Genomic DNA, 19,983 nt, shown 5'->3' with positions numbered 1-19,983 from the left:
TACAGCTTACTTACTGAAGTTAAGCAGGTTTCATTTCGAAATTCTACGCATAATGGTCATAACGGTCAACAACGTCCGCCATGTTGAACTTTCTTATTCATGGCCCCATCTTCATGAAATTTGGTAGGCGGCTTCCCTGCGCTAACCAAAACCAATGTACGTACTTATTTCGATGGTATGACGCCACTGTCGGCCGCCATATTGAACTTTCCAACGTCACTAATTCTCCAACTTCCTGTGTAGGTAGAAGGCTGAAATTTGGAAGGCTCATTCCTTACGGCTTACTTCCAAAAGTTAAGCAGGTTTCATTTCGAAATTCTACACATAACGTTATAACGGTCAACAACGTCCGCCATGTTGAACTTTCTTATTTATGCCCCCATCTTCACAAATTTGGTAGGCGGCTTCCCTGCGCTAACCGAAACCAATGTACGTACTTATTTCGGTGGTATGACGCCACTGTCAGCCGCCATATTGAACTTTCCAACGTCACTAATTGTCCAAATTCCTGTGTAGGTAGAAGGCTGAAATTTGGTACTTATTTCGGTGGTATGATGCCACTGTCGGTCGCCATATTGAACTTTTCAACAGTCTTTGTTACTTATGGGCCCATCTTCAAAAAATTTGGTACGCGGGTTCCCAACGCTAACTGAATCCTACTTACGTACATATATATGTCCATAGCCTGCAGCTCGGTCACCGTGTGAGGTGGCGTTGGGTCCCCCATCCCAACGCCTCCAACGTTGTTGGCTGCCTGCCTATATAAGGATGGCCGTCGCTCCAGTCTCTTCATTCCCTTCCTTGCTTCGCCACAGGATTCACGTCTCCCTACTGATAACTACAGCCTTTTTATTTAATCCACGGCTTCTCCGCTGTTTTATTGTTCATTTATTACGATTATAGTTATTGTGTAGGTATTTTAGACTTACTTTACATTGTTCAGGTACCCATTTCCTTTATCATTCCAACCGTACCCGCATTAACATGTCTACCGAGGTGATCACTATCGATCAAAGAATTGTCACTTACTGAGTGGTTTCCATGCCCGGAGATGGCACCTATCTTTTCCATTCTCTGTGTTACATATTGCACGGCCATATCAGGCTCACTCTTGATATCTGGAGAAACATTGTGTCTTATCTATTGAATGACAGGGACAGGTTTAAGGTGTGGACTGATGACGGTACAGGAGATAATTATACTACACAGGAGCACTATAAGAGTGAAATGCTTAAGCCCTTCACCTATGGTTCTGCATGTGAGTTGATGGCTGCCGCTGAATTGTTCGGTTGTCGCTTTCAAGTGTACCCAAATGGCCAAATATTTTACACCTTTCGACAACCGCCAATGCCTCTTAAACATCTTAGATTCACATGTGACGATTTCAGTAGTGGACACTTTGATGTTTATGAATGTTTAAACTCTCAAAAGCTGGATGTGAAGTTATCGATGAAACTGGTTGTATACTCACAACGCTTGACAGATGCCGAATGTCACTTCAACACAAGTCCTACAAATACTGTCGTAATTGAAACAAACCATAAAACTCAAACCGATTATGACAGCAGCAATCCAAGCTGTGAGATTTGAAACAAGATGACTGTTCACATGGCCAACTGTACATTGCATGCTTAACACTAGAATTACCAGAGCCTACGAAAAAACTTGTAATTCCGTCCCACCTTAAATCGCTTCTTAAAATCGTTCACAGCTCTCCACCAGCGTCTTTTGTCATCTAAATGTGCTGATAAAAAGCAGGCTGCAAGCAGCCGGCTATTCCATCCCCCCACCGACTTAGAACGTGCACAAACTTCTCCCAGCTCATGCCTTGATTGATTATCTGGGAGTGAAGTGGAGTTTTAGAGTGGAAATAATAGATCATTATTTGGAACACACGCTTTTCACGTGTGTTCCATTTCTACAGTAATCCGTGTAAACACATTTTTAAAACAGAAACGTTTTTCATATTGTAGTAGTAAATGACAAAATGTAAGCATAAACTATATAATGTATGAAGCCTGAAGTCCAAATATCAAACACTTCCACAAAAGGTACAAATATAATAGAACAAGTATGCTTTTATTCAAAAATATAACTGCAGGAAAAGCCACCTTAGCATGCCATATTGACACATACTTACTACAGCTACCATGGTAGCATAATGGTATCAGCTGACTAGTATCCAAAAGGTCATGAGTTCGATCCCAGATGGTTCAGTTTTGAGAAGTAAACTGCTCTTATTTCTTACTATTTTAGAATAAAACCACACATTTGATTTCAGTGTGTAACAGCCAGTAATTTATGATACTTGTAAAGGTTAGTTTTTTTTTTTATTCACTTTTCATTCTCAGTCGTGTTTAGGATCCTTCCCTACCCCCCATCTGAGAATGATGTTTTCACATAAAGATGCGCTTTAGCTCTGCAGCGTACTTGTGACTGCATTCTTGTACCAATGCTTGCGAACTGAAGTGCCTGCGTGCACTTTTCGTGGCATTACACGTCTATTTTTTTGAGCATGCCCGTGTCGCTCAAACACAGGAACATGTTTTGGTGTACAAGAATAAAAAACAAGTGCACTTTTATTCTAGACTATAAGTGAAGAAAAAATAAAGCAAGTTACAGTAGGCGGTTGATACGACAGCTTGCGTGGTGCAATGCTAAGAACTGCTGATTTCCGATCCTTGCTATATAAAATCATCTCATTCAATTATTAACAATTTCCACACACCCTTCCTACATTCACGACATGTGTACTTGTTGCAGTGTACACATCTCTCTGTGCTATGGTTCCTATTACACTGAATGAGCACCTGACATTGTACTTTCTTCCCTATATAAATAACATTCGAGTATAGCACGTCTCCAAATAAATCACATTTGAGTATAGCGCGTCTCCAAATAAATCACAGGCATGAGCTGGGAGAAGTTTGTGCACGTTCTAAGTCGGTGGGGGGATGGAATAGCCGGCTGCTTGCAGCCTGCTTTTTATCAGCACATTTAGATGACAAAAGACGCTGGTGGAGAGCTGTGAACGATTTTAAGAAGCGATTTAAGGTGGGACGGAATTACGAGTTTTTTCGTAGGCTCTGGTAATTCTAGTGTTAAGAGTAAGCTCAGCGCACAGCTTGGTCATATTACAACCGGAGGGCCGAACTCACAATGTGGTATACAAAGAGATCCTTAACAAATAATTATTGGTATATTTTCCCTCAGTTTAAAAAGGTTTAATTTTCTTAATAAAACTTTTAAGGCAGTACTTTGCCGCTGTGAAGCGCGGGTATTTTGCTATATATATATATATATATATATATACAGTGGAACCTCGGTTTACGAGTAACTTGGTTTACGAGTGTTTTGCAAGATGAGCAAAAATTTTTAATAAATTTTGACTTGATAAAAGAGCGATGTCTTGCAATACGAGTAGTATGGATACACTTTGTCTGCTGAGCATCATGTAAACACAATTGAGCTGATGGTTCTTCTCTCTCTATCCTTATCTCGCTCGCCCAGCACGTCTCTCTCTCTCTCTCTCTCCTTCTCGCTCGCCCAGCGCGTCTCTCTCTCTCTCTCCTTATCTCGCTCGCCCAGCGCATCTCTCTCTCTCTCTCTCCTTATCTCACTCACTCGCTCGCCCAGCGTGTCTCTCGCTCTCTGGCAATCATCTCCTATTCTCCGTCTGAGTCTGTGTGTCTCACTCATATAGTCAACATCTGTTTACTACAGCATTGTGACTGTGTGTGTGTGCGCTGTGAAGTGCGAGTCCCCAAAACACGAAGCTGAGTCTCAGTACTTTAACACCAGCTTTATTCAGCTTGAAACAGCAACAGCGCTGTTATTTATTGTACCGGGATCATTATAATGTTCCTTGTATGACCCATTGACGACAGGCGCTTATAGCATGTCTGCGTTCTTTTTGGATGCGCTTATACGGCGAACTGCTACAGCGCTAGGAGACTGCGATTGCTTTGGGACGCTCTTCCGCGTGTTGTCTCTTTGGGTGGAATCCCACATGAGTTTAGAAACTCACACCAGCCATGATTCTTTTTAAAGGTAAAGTGCAGGTTAATTTGTATTATGTATTTTACTTTATATTTTGTATTAATCATTTTTATATGAATAGTTTTGGGTTGTGGAACGAATCATCTGAGTTTCCATTATTTCTTATGGGGAAATTCGCTTTGATATACGAGTGCTTTGGATTGCGAGCACGTTTCCAGAACGAATTATGCTCGCAAACCGAGGTTCCACTGTGTATATAGATATAGATATAATGTGTGAGAGGATTTAAGAAGTACAGGTACATTGAGCACTACTGGAGTGATTTCGGGTAAACTACATTTTAAAGACTGTGTAACAAAACAGGCAAGTAACTAACAGCAGCTAAAATGTATATGGATCATCTCTCGGTAGTAGATCCCTTTTGAAAGGCGCTACACGACGGCTGTGGTATAGAAATTACATTTTCTATGTGAACGTTCAAATTTGTGCCTCTGGTAATGTGCCTTACCGGCAATTAAAGAAAATTATTTTTGTGTCCTCTGCAGTGTTAAGAGAGAAAGGCTTTGGTTTGGGATAAAAGGAAAAAAGGTGTAAAGAAAGGAAAGTTGCCTTTTTCTTTTATATAGTATAGAGAGATGTGTTCGCTGACGTTATGATCGCCTTTTGGCGACAGTCGCGGTGGGTCTTGTGTAGACTGGTGATGACGCCCCGCCATTAATCGGCTGTGATGGCACTGTGAGTCCTCCACTCGTATGCGTGTGTTCATAATCCGAGCTGAGGACCTGATAATCGATACGTGCAAAAGAAAGTGTGAATCGCCTTAATATTATTTTGCCGTGGTGTAGAAAAGGGGTCCCGTGTTTGCACTTGTCTGGGCTATAGCTCAGGGGAGGATGAAAAAAATTAAAAGTGCTCACTTTGACTTAAGGCAGAAGCGCAGTCAGCGTCTCAAAGGCCGGCACAGCTATGCACGCGCGCTGGCTGCTCGACTTTTGCTGGGCAGGAGACCCAGTTTTGCAGACACGCTCATGATATCAAAAGTCTCAGCGCTCTTTGGAGGTCATTCATATATTATATATATAGCAAAATACCCGCGCCACAGCGGAGAAGTAGTGTGTTAAAGAAGTAATGAAAAGAAAAGGAAACATTTTAATAATAACGTAACATGATTGACATTGTCATGAGTGTTGCTATCATATATATTCCTGCCTAAATAAGTCACCCTCGCTTGCTCTTACTTTTTACCGTTCATTTAATCATGGCTAGTGGCGGAAAAATTATAAAATGGAAGGAGGATGGCTTTACCAAAACAATTATTGATGGCGAATCGATTATTCATAAAGCTTGAATTGGTGATCTGTTTTTCTGTGTTAACCTCATATTTTTCATACTTCTTCTCAAACTAAGGTGGTGCGAGGGTAAAATGAATCGGGATGCGCTGATCAATGTAATCGGTGTACAAGGAAATCATGCATTGACAAAAGCTCCCTTTGCTTGTAATGCAAAGTGTGATTAAATGCATTATTTTTCAACGTTATGGAGCACATGCATCGAAGCTTCTCAGCTGTGCTTGTGCTAAGAAAAGGAAAGATTTTAAAAATAGCGTAACACGATTGTCAATGTGACCTTTTGTAAGTAGTGCCTGGAGGATTCAGTGTGAGAAACTCTAGAGACAGGTGTGTATTAACTTGAGGTAAATGGGAGGGAGATGATGACGTGACCCCACCCGCCTTTAACTGTCAATCCCCACAAACACAGTCTCGGAATTTGCATAAGCACACCCCTTCACCTACAATTTTAACTTAGTTACAAAGTGATCAAAACTCTCGCTTATATCCGCGCCCTCTCATTAAACTTGTATCCCGCATTACCTGTGGGCATGTGAAACGCCAGCGGTAGCCTGTCTATGAACTTAATTTAAAGTTTAGGTTTACACCTTACTTTCTTTCCGAGGTAGCAGCACTCATGAATATGGTAGTATATGCCACTCGCTCGCTTCTTATTGTTTCGCTGCCTTCTCAATTATATAATGCATGTTTTCTTAAGTGCTTTTTGTAGGTCTTCCTGGTTTTCTACGTACTGCGTTGACAGTCAGTTCACGTGATTACGTGGGAGGCGTGATGATGTCACACTAAACTCCCCCTACGCCTTTGCAGCTCTACTCCATTACAGTTAATGGAGAAAAATACCTTCCAGTTATGACCATTAGGCGTAGAATTTCGAAATGAAACCTGTCCAACTTTTGTAAGTAAGCTGTAAGGAATGAGCCTGCCAAATTTCAGCCTTCTACCTACACGGGAAGTTGGAGAATTAGTGATGAGTGAGTGAGTAAGTGAGTGAGTGAGTGAGTGAGTGAATGAGTGAGTGAGTGAGTGAGTGAGGGCTTTGCCTTTTATTAGTATAGATATATATGAAATTCTCCCAACACTAAGGCCATACCATAAAACTATGAGAATTAATGGAAATGTTCAACCGTTCCATATAACACTAATCAAATTTTCATTGGGAAGCTCTATGCTATAGCTTGATGTATGGCTTCATGTAACAGTAACAACACAAATATTTAAATAAAATTGTAGGTATTTTTGTAATTTTGTGAAGTTAACTGTGCAATATCATAATTTAATAGGACCCAACAGATGTTTAAACTTTATTACCTTTACAATAGCTTTTGAATATGGCAAATTTGGCACAGTCGTGCTTTCTGCAATAACAGCCTCTTTGTTGTCTTTTTCTGTTTTCTGCGTCCTGTATGTGGTTAGTGTTACAGTTGGGGTGTCATTTCCGGCCCAAGGGATCTGCTGGAGTCCTAATAACATCTCACGATGAATCGCAGTCATCACATTTACAACAGTTTGCCTAAAGCAGGTAGAACAGTACATGCATTTTTTTATTTAACCATCTTTGTGCAGAGCAGCAGTTGCATATTTATTGAAAAAGTAATGACCTCACAGATAAGCTGTGAATTTTAAGGAAAATAATTTTTATATAAAATACAAGTACTGTGAATGCAGAATAATCAATAAATGATTAAGAAAGAGTGAAGCAAGTAGCTAAAAAGGGAAAGTAGCAATTACCTTATTTCTTCTATGTGTTCATCCAAAATATTGTGTTCACCAATATAATGTGCAGCCTCAGCGTATATAGCATCTTTTGACCAGTCATTAATCCATATAACGTGACATCCAGACATAAAACCAGGGTATTTGCTGCAAAAAGGTCAGTTAGTCAAAAAAGGTGAGATAGCTGTTCCACAGAAAAAAATAAATATTAACTTTATATTTGAAGAAACTGATTAATCTATAAATTTCTGCATACAGAAATATGAAATGGTGTTTAATTATCAACCCTTATGGTAGACAACAGATATTCAGTCTTACTCTTTCTAGAATATTTGCAGCATTTACATTCCCATTTAACATTTTATAAAGCTTAATGTGTAAAATAATAAATTATGGAAAATGGAAAAATAAACAAAATGAAATACTAGGAACAGCAAATCTAAATTAAATTTGAAGTCGTTGTACGGGTTCTACTCACTGTGAATCACATCCCAGAAGTTTATGGTGAGGTGGTAGGCATATCAGGAAGTGAATGTACAACTTCACTTTGGAGGCCAGATAGTTATATGGGTCGTATACTAGCAGTGGTTGTTCTCTCTGAATTGAGGAGTTCAACATCTAGATAAAGCCAAAAGAAGTATTAAGGACAAGCTACACCATTACTGTATACAACTTTCATTTATCAATCTTTCAACAACATTGTTCCATAAATGCAGGCTCTAATTAACTAACTAAATCCTTCATAATTTTTCATTTTATTGCCAGGCAACGTAATTGCTAACGTATTGCAACGTAATTGATGTTACATCCATTCACATATAAATGTACACAGAATTAAACAACACAATATACAATACATAACACCATCACAACATTATATATAATAAAGACAGATATATAAAACAATATATTAAATGAAAATTGCTCTCCTGCCAAATCATACTGTATATTAGGAAAGTCCTATAAAAATAAGCATAATTTATAGTGAATGGAGGAGAATAGAAATCACAAACAGACAGATAAAATCAAAGATAGTGTTTAACTATAGTGAGTGCTGCAGTAAAGAAACAGTTTCTATGTCTAGTAGTGCTTGTTTTTAGTGATCAGTAGTTTCCTCGATGGTAATAACCAAAAGGGATGGTTGCCCAGGTGAGTGTAGTCTTTGCTTATATTTCTGATCCTGTAATGTATACAGTGGAGTCCAGTTTCAGTCTTACAATTATTTCTGTTATCTGAATAAATGTTGTTTATGTTTGGAGTGGGGGGATGCATTGCCATACCAAATAGTTATGCAGAAAGTGAGGATGCTTTCAATAACTACTCTATATAACTGTGCCAACACTAACTGGGATAGGTTTATACTTTTCAAGTTGATGAAGGAAAATCAGCAGCTGCTGAGCTTTTTTGATAAGACCAGTTATATTTTCATCCTAGTTCAGATTATGGGTAATAGTTGTGCAACGTAATTTAAATAATTCCACCCAGTTGACTGTGACATCATTTATACCTAGGGGCATAGCAGCAGAGGGTTTTGTAATCCACAAATCACTTCTACTGTTTAAAAGTTTAAAAGATAGTCAAACTAAGATTGTTGAGTTTGCACCAACTGGCCAGACAATCCATCTCCCTCCAATATGGCACCTCATCCCCATCTGTGATCAGGCCAATCAGGGTGGTGTCATCATCAAATTTTAGTTTTTCAGATTGGACACTGGAGGTGTAGTTATTGGTGTACAGAAAGAAAAAGAGTGGGCTCAGGGTCAAAGATCCTGACTGATAATCGCCCATCTTCACTATTTGACATCTGATACTTAGACTATGCCACATGTCTCTGGATCTCTAACTTTCTATGTCCATACTGAGAAGTTTGTTGTGGAGAAGCTCTGGCTTGATTGTATTAAGTGCAGCACTAAAATCCACAAATAAGATCCAGGCATAATGCAAGCAGCCCTATCACTTAAGACACCAACTACCACTTCATGAGCTACTTACAAATTGAGCCTCCACACTTTCTTGGTGGAAGAAGTGACTGGGAAGATGTGTAAGATATCAGTTGTCTCTAAGAAAGGCAGAGAGAGAGAGCGAGCGAGGAAGGTGTTCGGTTGAATGACTATGTTGGGGGAGTCGATTAATGTGGTACAGTAAAAAAGAAATACTGTAGTTATGCCTGCAGTGTATGTGAAAGAAAGACAGAGAGTTAGAGATAGAAGTCAAAAGACTGAGATCTAAGAAGAGGACCAAACTATATACAAAACAAAAAGCACTAAAATACACTAAATATTGGTATTCTTCTGTTTTGCAGCTAAAAAATAACCATGGAGAGTGATGTTTCGCTAAATCCTTGCCTCTTTTAAGGTGATTATATGGTATAGACTAGTAATATCACTTTTTACATCAAGGTTAAAACAATTTCAATTCTTGACTAGACACATTTATTATTACACTTTTTTAATAAGATCATATTTGGGCTAAGCAAGATTTCAAATCCATTTTCTTAGCCATCATGATTTATTGAATGCTTTAGGTACACTTCCAACAGACACATATACAAAACTGTGAAAAACATTTTAGACCATAAAGAGTAGTACTTATAAATTCAAAAACTGATCAAGCAAGCTGAGGAATGATGTAGGCTACTTAAGCAAGGAAATCATTTAAAGTGAAAACTTCGTTTCTTGATATTTTTGGAAGGAAGAAGATCAGGCATTAAAGCCTCACTGAAACAGTACAACATTCTGAAAAAGATTACAGGTTAGTGTTGTTGTTAGTAAAGTAGAATTGCTGAAGCAGATAGTACCATTCAAGCTCAAAGATGTACATCTTATGTCTGACCTTAACTTCCTTAAGGTATAATTTAAAAAGAGTGGATTTTAGACTGTGACAATCAATCTCATAATCTGAAAGATGTAAGGAAACAACCAGTACATCATCAAATAATTGAAGGTTCTGCACATTTATGAGCTGTGATGATACAGAGTTTTTCAAATTACTATAACATTACCTTTACAAGATCTTGCATTTCCTCTGTAGAGAATAGGGATGAATATTCTCCACTAATTAAAATGCTATTCACAATATCCAGGCAGAATGGATCTTCAAGTTCTCTGGCCTTAAAAACATAAATCAATAAACAATGTGTATAAATCAAAATATATATAAATATAATTTGCAAATATATGTATATCAGTCTTCATATGGCTTGTTTTCTCCCATAATAATTAGTTCTGTAGCAAACAGTAAGGGGTTCATTTTTTCAAATGCTTTCACTTTCAACCGTCTACTTTAAAGCCTGTGTATGACTTGACTTACAGTCAGCAGTAGAGCAGAGGCCTTGCTTTCTGTTGCTGCCTGTTGGATTGCTAATTTAAGACAGCTGAAGAAATTAGCTTTATGTGATGTGTCTAACTGCAGAAGAGGCACTCCAGCAATGTAGAGACTAAGTTTTAGAAGTGACCTTAGGTAGCTTCCTGGAGAACCTATGATAACAACGTTGCCACTGTGAAAGTAAAATAAAAAGACAACATTTAAAAATAGTAATCACATGTTAGTGTTATACTGTACAATATAAAGGGTCTTTCTGTGTAAATATCATTTATTCATTTTTTTATGTAATTGTAACAGTAATTTCTATACCCATTCTTTCTTAATTACAGGCACATGTCCTGCATTTCCTACAGTCTTTTAAATGAGAATAAAGTTACTGTATCTATCTATCCTACCTGTGTGAATAAGATAAGACTCTGTGAATTCTGACCATGAGGGCTAATGTGTTTTCTGACAGCTCCACCTGCAGTGGGTCATTTTCCAGCTCTCCATTGTATTGCTGTAGATAAGTCCGAACATAGCTCTGCACATCATGCATTTGCTCCACCCTCTGAAGCTGTGTTTTTAAAAAAAAAACAAAAAACAAAAACAGGTTATCAATTGACAACTGGATTTTCTACATATTTAATCCGTAAGAAAATAATATTGAAAAAGCTATTTTATGCAAAGCATCTATACTTATTAAAATTAATTTTAACAGCAATATTTGGAAAGGTAAATGGCCTAGTGACTGAAAAGGTGAACAGCAAAGCACAGCAATTGTTGGTTCAGTTCAAAACATTGACTTAACCTGCTAGTGGACAAGTTTTAGAAATACTAAAAACAAATTATGTACATTAATGACCAAGTAAGATATTAAGATATACCTTTTACATAAAGTGTTATAACTGATAAAATTTACACTTTTAGTTTCATTTCTGAAAAAGACTTAAACACTCTGCTGGTAAGTTTTCAGGATAACCAAAGTTTGACATATTAAACTTTCTTATAAACCAATTAAGAATATGGTGGAAAAATATTTGGGCGGAAAAGACTAACTTGGGTAAACCTAGAAAATGGTAATTAAACAGGTGAAGATGATGAGGATTTGTTCATAACATTATCATTGTGTTGATCACCTTACCTTAATACACAACTTAATATATATCTCTCTATTACTGTCCATTCAGGTTTAAGTGCTGGCTCTCCAGAATTCTCACCTTATGATTATTTCTTCTGGGGTTTTGGTCTCTGCACTCAACTCCTGAATGTAAACTCTCTTCTCTATTACAGTGAAAATGAATTTATTTATAGCTTGACTTTGCACTGTGTTTTGAATACAGAATTACCTATTCATTAACAACTGTAATATATATGTGAGGTGATAAAATGACATAAAATACATTCCTATAGGGGTTACATATCCTTCCTATTAATATCAAATCCTCTCTATCAGTAAACTATAACATTTTGAATCTTGCAGTTTGAAAATGTTAAAAAATTGACTCATTACCTGGAATTTGATGTCACTTTTTCCAAATGGCTTTTTAGATATTTCTGCTTCAATAGGAAATGTTATGAAGTTGCCATGCAAATTGTTAAATTGGAGACCATAGAGATGCTATGTAAACATCAAAAGAAAATAAAATGAAGGTTAGACAACAATTTACATTAAAAAACATATTCAGAAGCGCTTTATCCTTAAGAAATTAGTTTAGGATGTCTCCAGAGGATTTAAAATGTTTACATAAACACTGTAATACTTACTGCTAACAAGTTATTTAAACTACCATAACACTTAAATACATTACTAATGCTTTTCAATGTTTAATAAAATATTTTAAAGTAGAAATAATGTGAAGTGATGTGCATTTACTTCTACATCAATGATTATTCTTTTCCATGTCATTTATAGACTATACAGTTTTGACTTTATATTAGTGTGATGGCCTGAATCTAATAATAACACACCGCATAGTCACTAAAGCTATAAATCACATACATTTCTAATTTTCCTATCTGGGCTTTTTCAGAAATTAAAATTTTACTTCTTCATAAAGTAGCTCAACCCAAGATTACAAAAGGACACATTTGACAACAGACACGTTATCATGATACCTTTTCCTCAATGTTTTTGAGATTTTCCTGAAACCATCTAAGATCAGAGTGCTGGCATAGTCGGTCTCCAAAAATGTGTTTAATTTCATGCTTCCAAAATGATGTTACCAAGTCTGCATCCTGGCGATCTTTGTTTGACAATCTACTTAAACACTAAAAATAAATAAATTAACAACAAAAGTATATACTGTAACTATCATCAGAAAGTACTTTTTCATAAAGAAGGTCACAGGAAAAAATATACTTAGGGAGAGGGGGGCAAGTGACACCAGCTTACCACAGGTTAATAAACCATTCATGGACTGTATGTGAGTTACACAGGCCAGAAAACAGGGAACCATGGTACCATGGTATTAGAGAGTGAAAAGAAACTGTCTACCTGCACCTCAGTAACTCTCTTAGGATCAAAATAAACTAAGGAGCTATATGGCTGAAGAGAACTCTTATATCAAATCAGCAAACCAGCAAAACAGAAATAGATTTAGAATTTATCAATAAGCTACTTGATATCTATAAAGAGTAATATTTTAGCACAATTAAATTAACTCATACAGTAACAGAAAAAAGTGACTGTTGCACAGCAAATTTGAATTCTGTAAATGTTGCATGCACATAGGAAATAGAATCACTAAGATCTCAGAGAGAGAAAAACATTCCAGATAGCTTGTTGTGGTCAAAATATGGACAGAAATATGGACACATTTAGAGCTATTAGTAATGACAGCCTTACATTTGATCTTGGAAAATAATTGCTGGAGTAGAATATCTAAAGTTTCCTTCATGATTCTCAACAATGGCCTATATGTATGATGCACAAAAGGTGTTAACTGCCACTATTTACTTTTGAGCTACTTCTGATATCTGTGTTTTGTGCTATTGTTTATACTGGTATTTATTTTTCCATTTTTCATTTTATTGTATTGTGGTATACATGTGTGAATGTACTTTAATCTCTATAAAGCACATTGTGGTAGTTCATGCTGTTAATGGCGTGATATAAAATTAAAGACAAATTTTTTGGAAAGGTAACAGATTGGATAGCTTAGCTCTGCTGTTCCAATAATCCTGAGTTCTTGGTATTAACCTAGGCACTGTCTATGTGGAGATTTTGTATAAACCAATCCTTTCTTCCTCAAAAGATGTGACAAATGGAATATATTTATGGTAAATTTATCTAAAATCCTTATACATCTGTGTGATGGGACTGCCCAGTTTAAGAAGGGGAGAAACTAAACATAGAGGATACACTTTCATTAAAATGAAAAAATGGCCATCAGAGAACACTGGAAGTAAACATGCAGCCCTTGATAGGTTTAAATGTCTGCTACCTACCATACCTGCTATACAGTTGTTTCCATTTTATTAGGTGGAAGCATTTTCCAATAACAAAATTATGTATACTTAGGTGGGAATAAAGGGGCAGGCAAGTGGATTACGAACAGTATTAGTAATGGGAACACAGGGCTTTATGCAACAATTGGGTAGAGTGAAACATGCGGCAGCATAAATTTTCATAATTTTCAGTTTGTCTTCTTGAACTGTGAACACTGTGCAAAAACTTATTTTTCAGAAAACAGTTAAAATTGTGGATTTTTTGAACAGTTTTGAAAACAATTACTTGACATTGGTGGACATAAGCAAGCTTTTTGGATACAATTACTAGGGTCAGCTAAGTGCTATTTGTCTGTAACATTTAAGCATTCACCATGTTGTGCCTTTTCAAGTGTGGCTGTGTTTTTGAGCTAAAACTAGGCTGTGTGATAAAATAATCTTTTCGCAGAACATATATTCCTTGCAAAATCAAGTTTTTTTTAAGGTTATGGACTACTGACAGCTTATTTTTGTACAGTGATGGTAAGGGCTATTTTTGTGAATATGTGTTCTGGACCTTCCTTAGCTTATTCGCGCCATTTTGGAATTTTAACATTTTTAGATTTTGTGTATTTACATATTCTAACATTTCTAGAGACACCATTTTGTTTTTCTTAAGACTGCTGTCATTTTGTGTCTTTTATTGAATGACTACTGCCATGTTGTTTATTGTTGCTGTATTTGCTGCTGGCCACATGACCTGGAGACCTAGTGTCACCACACTTAATCTATATGAGATGGACACACTTAGCATCATGCATCCAAATATTGAATTCTCTTGAAAATAACATCTTTCTTCATATCTAGTAAGGAATTATGAAAACAAGGTGGGGATGGAAGATTTTCCAATGTTTTGTCTGACTAAGAAATTAGTTTAGCATTGATTTTGCTGACCCATTTCCTGTCAGTTCTCTTGGTAGAAGACAATAGTCTGGTCCTGTGATAATGATTCTACTAGTTTCTTTTGGTGCTTTCATCTTCTGACTCCATTTCGTTAACTTAGCCCTAAGGTGATCTTCCATAAGAGCTGCCTCGTGTCTATATTGACTGGTTGTTTGTTGATAAACAATGTAAAAAGAAAGCCCAGTACCTGATCAAATGAAATGGGTACCACTCTCATTTATGAATTCATATTTACAGTGTGAACAGTAAATTGTAGACATGGTAATGGTATTTTTGCTGTAGTACATTATAACCATTGGCAACACTTAGTCTCTATGATGCTCCAAGCTAAATTATTTAACCTGGAAAATCCTAGCAGTATCTACTATGATATAACACTTCCTTTGATGACCAAGAGAGTTTATAATGATATAGTTTCTAGCTTTGAAAACAATTATTAAAAGAGGCATTCATATCCCATAAATGGTATTCTGAAAAATATGATTGTAAATGTGTGCATTTTTGTGAAAATCTTTAAAAATTCTTAGTATTGATAAAAATAATAATAATTAAGAAACCATAAACAATAATCAAAATGGTGCCAAAAACTGTAGAATTCTACTGTATAAGGTCTTACTTGGAAAGTCTTAGCAATTTCTCTTAAGCAGAATTGATAATGTTGTCTTCCTGGACTTGTTGATCTGCAAAGGCATGACTTGACGGATTCTAAAAGATTGCACGAAGCAGACACCAGCGCTGCATGTAAATTGCTATCCAATTGCTGAGCATTATTTTTCTCCATATTTGCCTACAAAAAAAAGTATGCAGCATTTTTTTAAGTAGTATTTGGCAAATAATTAATATGGGATGATGTACTATACGTCTTACCTGTAGAACTGAAAATATAACTTGTTTTAGTTTTGCTCCTTCAGGAGAGGGGAGGTATAACACTGCAAAGTTTCTCTGGAAATAATTGAAAATATGTTAGAATTAATAATATACAAAATCAAATAATCTAATATTTATTAACATTTGTTTGTTAATATTCAATCATGCTGGCAGATCTTTGAAAGTGTTCATTTAGTTTTTCTTCTGAAAAGTGTTATGTACTGTGTTATGTAGATAGATAGATAGATAGATAGATAGATAGATAGATAGATAGATAGATAGATAGATAGATACTTTATTAATACCTCAATTCCCATTAACATCCTTTTGTAGGGCAAGCATCTGGGGAGGGCTAACATACTAGAAATACACATCATGAATAAGATAAAACTGCATACTCTTGTATATACAGTAATCTCTTGCCCCATGTTTCCAAGTTCATCACTGTATTATTCAAGGGTAATACTAATTTTCAAGCTTTATTTTTTTTCTCTCATTACCACTATGGCCAATCTTCAAATATTTGTTGTTTTCCATTACTAAAAATGTATTTTTCATTTGCACTCTGGCACCAGTTTTTTTAGCTCCAATGCTTTAGTGTAAGATTTGGAGTTCCATTTTAGTGTGGTGTGAGTTTGATCTAAACTAATATTTACTTTACTGTGTTAACCTTCAAGTGGCTTCAGTGAGTGTCACACATCTGGAATTCATCATATTGTAGGCTCTTGTTCTCTCTTGTACCAATAGTGGACAATATGGGTATCCAAGTTGAGTGTGCCACTGCAGATGGATATGTTTTTAATTTAGACATGTATTAACTGTTAAAGAAAGGATTCCCTTCCTTCATGGTCCATTTAAGAAAGGTGTCACATCAGCAAGCAAATTAATATCAGTATAGGAATTATTTATTCTTGGTAATGAAAAAAGTAAATATGTTCTTTAGACAGGAGAGTGTCATTAGTTAAAGTAATTTTACCATCCATTCATCCATCCTATATCCTAACTACATGGTTACAGGGGTCTGCTGGAGCCAATCCCAGCCAACACAGGACGCAAGGCAGGAAACAAACCCCAGGCAGGGCACCCAAAACTAGGGACAATTTAGGATCGCCAATGCACCTAACCTGCATGTCTTTGGACTGTTGGAGGAAACCGGAGTAACCAGAGGAAACCCACTCAGACACTGGGAGAACATGCAAACTCCACACAGGGAGGACCTAGGAAGTGAACCTGGGTCCCCTAACTGCGAGGCAGCAGTGCTACCCACTGTGCCACCATGCTGCCCTAATTTTAACCATATACTGTAGTATGTATTCATGTGAAATAAGCTCATAACAGGAAAACTAGAAATAAGTTCACTAAAATCATTACTTAATATTCTCAAACCTGCTTGATCAAATCAGAGTGTCAGAAGGCCAGAGACATTTTTCAGTTTTTATTCTGAAGTATTGAAAAGACCCACACAATGAAGTTTATTACAATGGCCCAGCTGTAGCACTTACCAAAAGCCTCTTAGAAATGCTGTTGTCATTTGGGAATTCAGGCAAAGAGATGGTGGCTTGAACTACAAGATCTGTGATGAGCCGCCATTCAAAAGGTTTGTTCAGCTTCAGTAGCATCTTATCATCCAAAATCTGTCTCAAAAACTAATGTGGAACAAGGAAAATACTATAAATAAAATTTCTGATCTTTGATATTTTCTAGAAATTAGTCTTACTCTTCCCAAAATATCAGCAATAATGTATTTCAAAGGTTTTAATTTGTTTGTTAAGAATAGCCCATAATATGTAATCAAATAAGAGTAAAACATTATTTGCATGTAATTGTGCTCAGACACCTTCTTCTAAACATAAACATCACTGAGGTTGTGCAGCATTAGACATATAGTATATTATTTTTAAGATTTTTTGTAGATCTTTGGATTAACTTTTGAAATGCATACAAAGACCAAAGGTCACCTACATAAGTTTAGTGGCCTACCATCAAGTGTTAGATCCATACTTCCCCTGCCACTGTGGACTGTAATTTCCATATAACAGATCTTATTTTGGTGTATGACACAGGCTGTATCTAATCATGGATTTATTGTATTTTCTGCTGTACTGCACTACTTTTTTGAAAACAAAAATTTCTTAACCATCAAAACATTCAAAATTTAAATTTCAGCGTATCATAATATTTTCACCTTTTCCACCAGAATATACAGAGACATAGGGGTTAGAAGCTACAATACCTCCCCACAGCATTGAGACTCTGGAAGGTTGATGTCTTCAATTAACATTTGCAAGGTTTTCCCATCTCTTGCACCATAAACAAAACCTATCAACAAAAGGAGATTCATATTTCAGAATATGCTATTTTATGTGTAATTGATTGTTTTTGAACGTTTTCCAATGTATCATGGCAGAGGCAGACAGTGTCTACTGAAACAGTATTTGATGGCAAGGAAGAACAAACTCTCATAAACACCCTCACTCCCTATCATGTTGTCCAATTTAATGGTTAGTTATATAGTCTAACAGGGATTTGGGAAGATTTAGAGAAATTCAACAAAAATACAGGAAGAATATACAAACTCCACACAAATAGTGATCTGGCTGGGAAACAACCCCCATTCTCTGAAGTTGTTGGTCAATGTCATTAGCCACTCATTGACTGTGACATCCACTGTTAGGACAGTTGACTGTGTTGACCAGTGCAATGAACTGTTATTCATAAGGCTACGGGTACAGTTCCCCATCTCTGACTTACTGTGTGAATCTAAGCAAGTCACTTTTGCTACTTTCTGTGGTGGCGATCTGCGCCATTACCACCTAATCAAAGCACCGTGATGTCCTACATTGATGGATTAAATAAAAGCCAGATGTTTACATGACCATTATCATCAAGTCCTTCCAAGAGAACCCTAAATAAAAAGAGGACTGTTTCATTTACGTTAGGTAGAGTGCCCTGAGGGGGCTGGGCTGTCTCGTGGCCTGGAACACCTACAGATTTTACTTTTTCTCTCCAGCCGTCTGGAGTTTTTTGTTTTTTTCTGTCCTCCCTGGCCATCGGACCTTACTCTTATTCTATGTTAATTAGTGCCGTCTTATTCTAATTCTTACTTTGTCTTTTATTTATCTTTTCTTCATCATGTAAAGCACTTTGAGCTACATTATGTGTATGAAAATGTGCTATATAAATAAATGCTGTTGTTGTTGTGCTCCAATTGTACAATAAATAAATTTAAAAAAAGCTGTAATGTATTCTGATATAGTATTATATCTTGGCACCTTAACACTATTAAATGAGTACTTATCCGTTGAACAATTTTATAATTAAAAAGAGAATAAATATTTATCAGTGTTTTTCTATAACAACATAAATCATACTGAATGAATATTGAAATATTATTTTTTACATTGAACAAAGTACTTACTGTACATTATATAAAAGTGGAAAATAGCACGCACCTTGTCTGTGAACAATTATCTCCTCAAAAATCTGTTGAAGATTTCTAGCTTTTGATGTTGCACAGAATACTGTTCTTTTAATTAATGCATTGATTTTTTCTAAATGGGTAAAAAGAAAAAAATAAGAAGAAGACTCACAGTATACAGCAAATTAAAAGAAAATTTTTCTAAATATTCCATTCAGCATACCTTGCCCGCTGATAAAATCATTGAGCAATGTTGTCTTCCCACAGCCTGGTGGACCTACTAAAAGGATGTTCTGGGATGCCATGTTAGCATATTCCATGAAGGTACGAACTGCTAGCTTGTGGATTAAAGGCAAATTGACAAATTTAAAAACATAAATACATCTGGATAATGTAAAATGTCCTCTATATTTCCTTAATGATAATTTTGAATAACCTATATATGATATTTTGAAAGATATTAAAGCATTTTAGTTTAAAGGCTTGATACCAAATGGATTATTACTTGTTCTCATGTGTCTGCTACTTACCGTGTCCACAGTTTCAATAAACACTTCACCTAGAACATCTGTATGAATTGCACGGTTCTGTTCTGAGAGATGTGAGGTCCAAAGCTCCCATTCTCCTGACTCGTCAACATAGTAATCAAAAACTGAAATCTCTTCATCATAGTCTGGTAAACTTAAACAGAAAAAAAGATAGCTAACATTACAGGGATACAGTCATTCTTTTTGCTAACTTATATATCCATTTCTTAATCTAATTATTCCAGTACTGAGTTGAGGAAGACCATATCCTGACAACAAAGCATGCAATACAAAAACCACCTGTGGATGATGCTTCAGTCTATCAAAGGGTACACTCACACATAGACAGCAACTCAACCAGCATTAGAGCCAAGAACTATTAAACTGAGAAGCAGAAGGGCTAACCACTATGCCA

The 19,983-nt window shown here is 36.3% G+C and overlaps 1 protein-coding gene across 1 annotated transcript in view; it reads right to left on the bottom strand.

Moving 5' to 3' along the window:
- The window catches only part of LOC120526593 (dynein heavy chain 5, axonemal-like), a 259,504-nt gene that overhangs the window by 67,094 nt on the left and 172,427 nt on the right, over positions 1 to 19,983 (bottom strand). Inside the window, exons 57-71 of the mRNA XM_039749755.1 lie at positions 19,572 to 19,722; positions 19,265 to 19,379; positions 19,076 to 19,174; positions 17,857 to 17,942; positions 17,126 to 17,269; positions 15,624 to 15,698; positions 15,373 to 15,543; positions 12,483 to 12,635; positions 11,878 to 11,985; positions 10,781 to 10,941; positions 10,371 to 10,557; positions 10,063 to 10,170; positions 7,540 to 7,679; positions 7,077 to 7,208; positions 6,657 to 6,858 (exon numbers count right to left, since the gene is read on the bottom strand). Coding sequence (XP_039605689.1) covers positions 6,657 to 6,858; positions 7,077 to 7,208; positions 7,540 to 7,679; positions 10,063 to 10,170; positions 10,371 to 10,557; positions 10,781 to 10,941; positions 11,878 to 11,985; positions 12,483 to 12,635; positions 15,373 to 15,543; positions 15,624 to 15,698; positions 17,126 to 17,269; positions 17,857 to 17,942; positions 19,076 to 19,174; positions 19,265 to 19,379; positions 19,572 to 19,722 — 2,032 coding nt within the window. The remainder of the gene's footprint in view (positions 1 to 6,656; positions 6,859 to 7,076; positions 7,209 to 7,539; positions 7,680 to 10,062; positions 10,171 to 10,370; positions 10,558 to 10,780; positions 10,942 to 11,877; positions 11,986 to 12,482; positions 12,636 to 15,372; positions 15,544 to 15,623; positions 15,699 to 17,125; positions 17,270 to 17,856; positions 17,943 to 19,075; positions 19,175 to 19,264; positions 19,380 to 19,571; positions 19,723 to 19,983) is intronic.

The sequence above is a fragment of the Polypterus senegalus genome, chromosome 3, assembly GCF_016835505.1.
Source record: "Polypterus senegalus isolate Bchr_013 chromosome 3, ASM1683550v1, whole genome shotgun sequence".
NCBI lineage: Eukaryota > Metazoa > Chordata > Cladistia > Polypteriformes > Polypteridae > Polypterus > Polypterus senegalus.
Note: the sequence above shows the minus strand (reverse complement) of the source record. Positions and strands in the feature narration are given on the sequence as shown.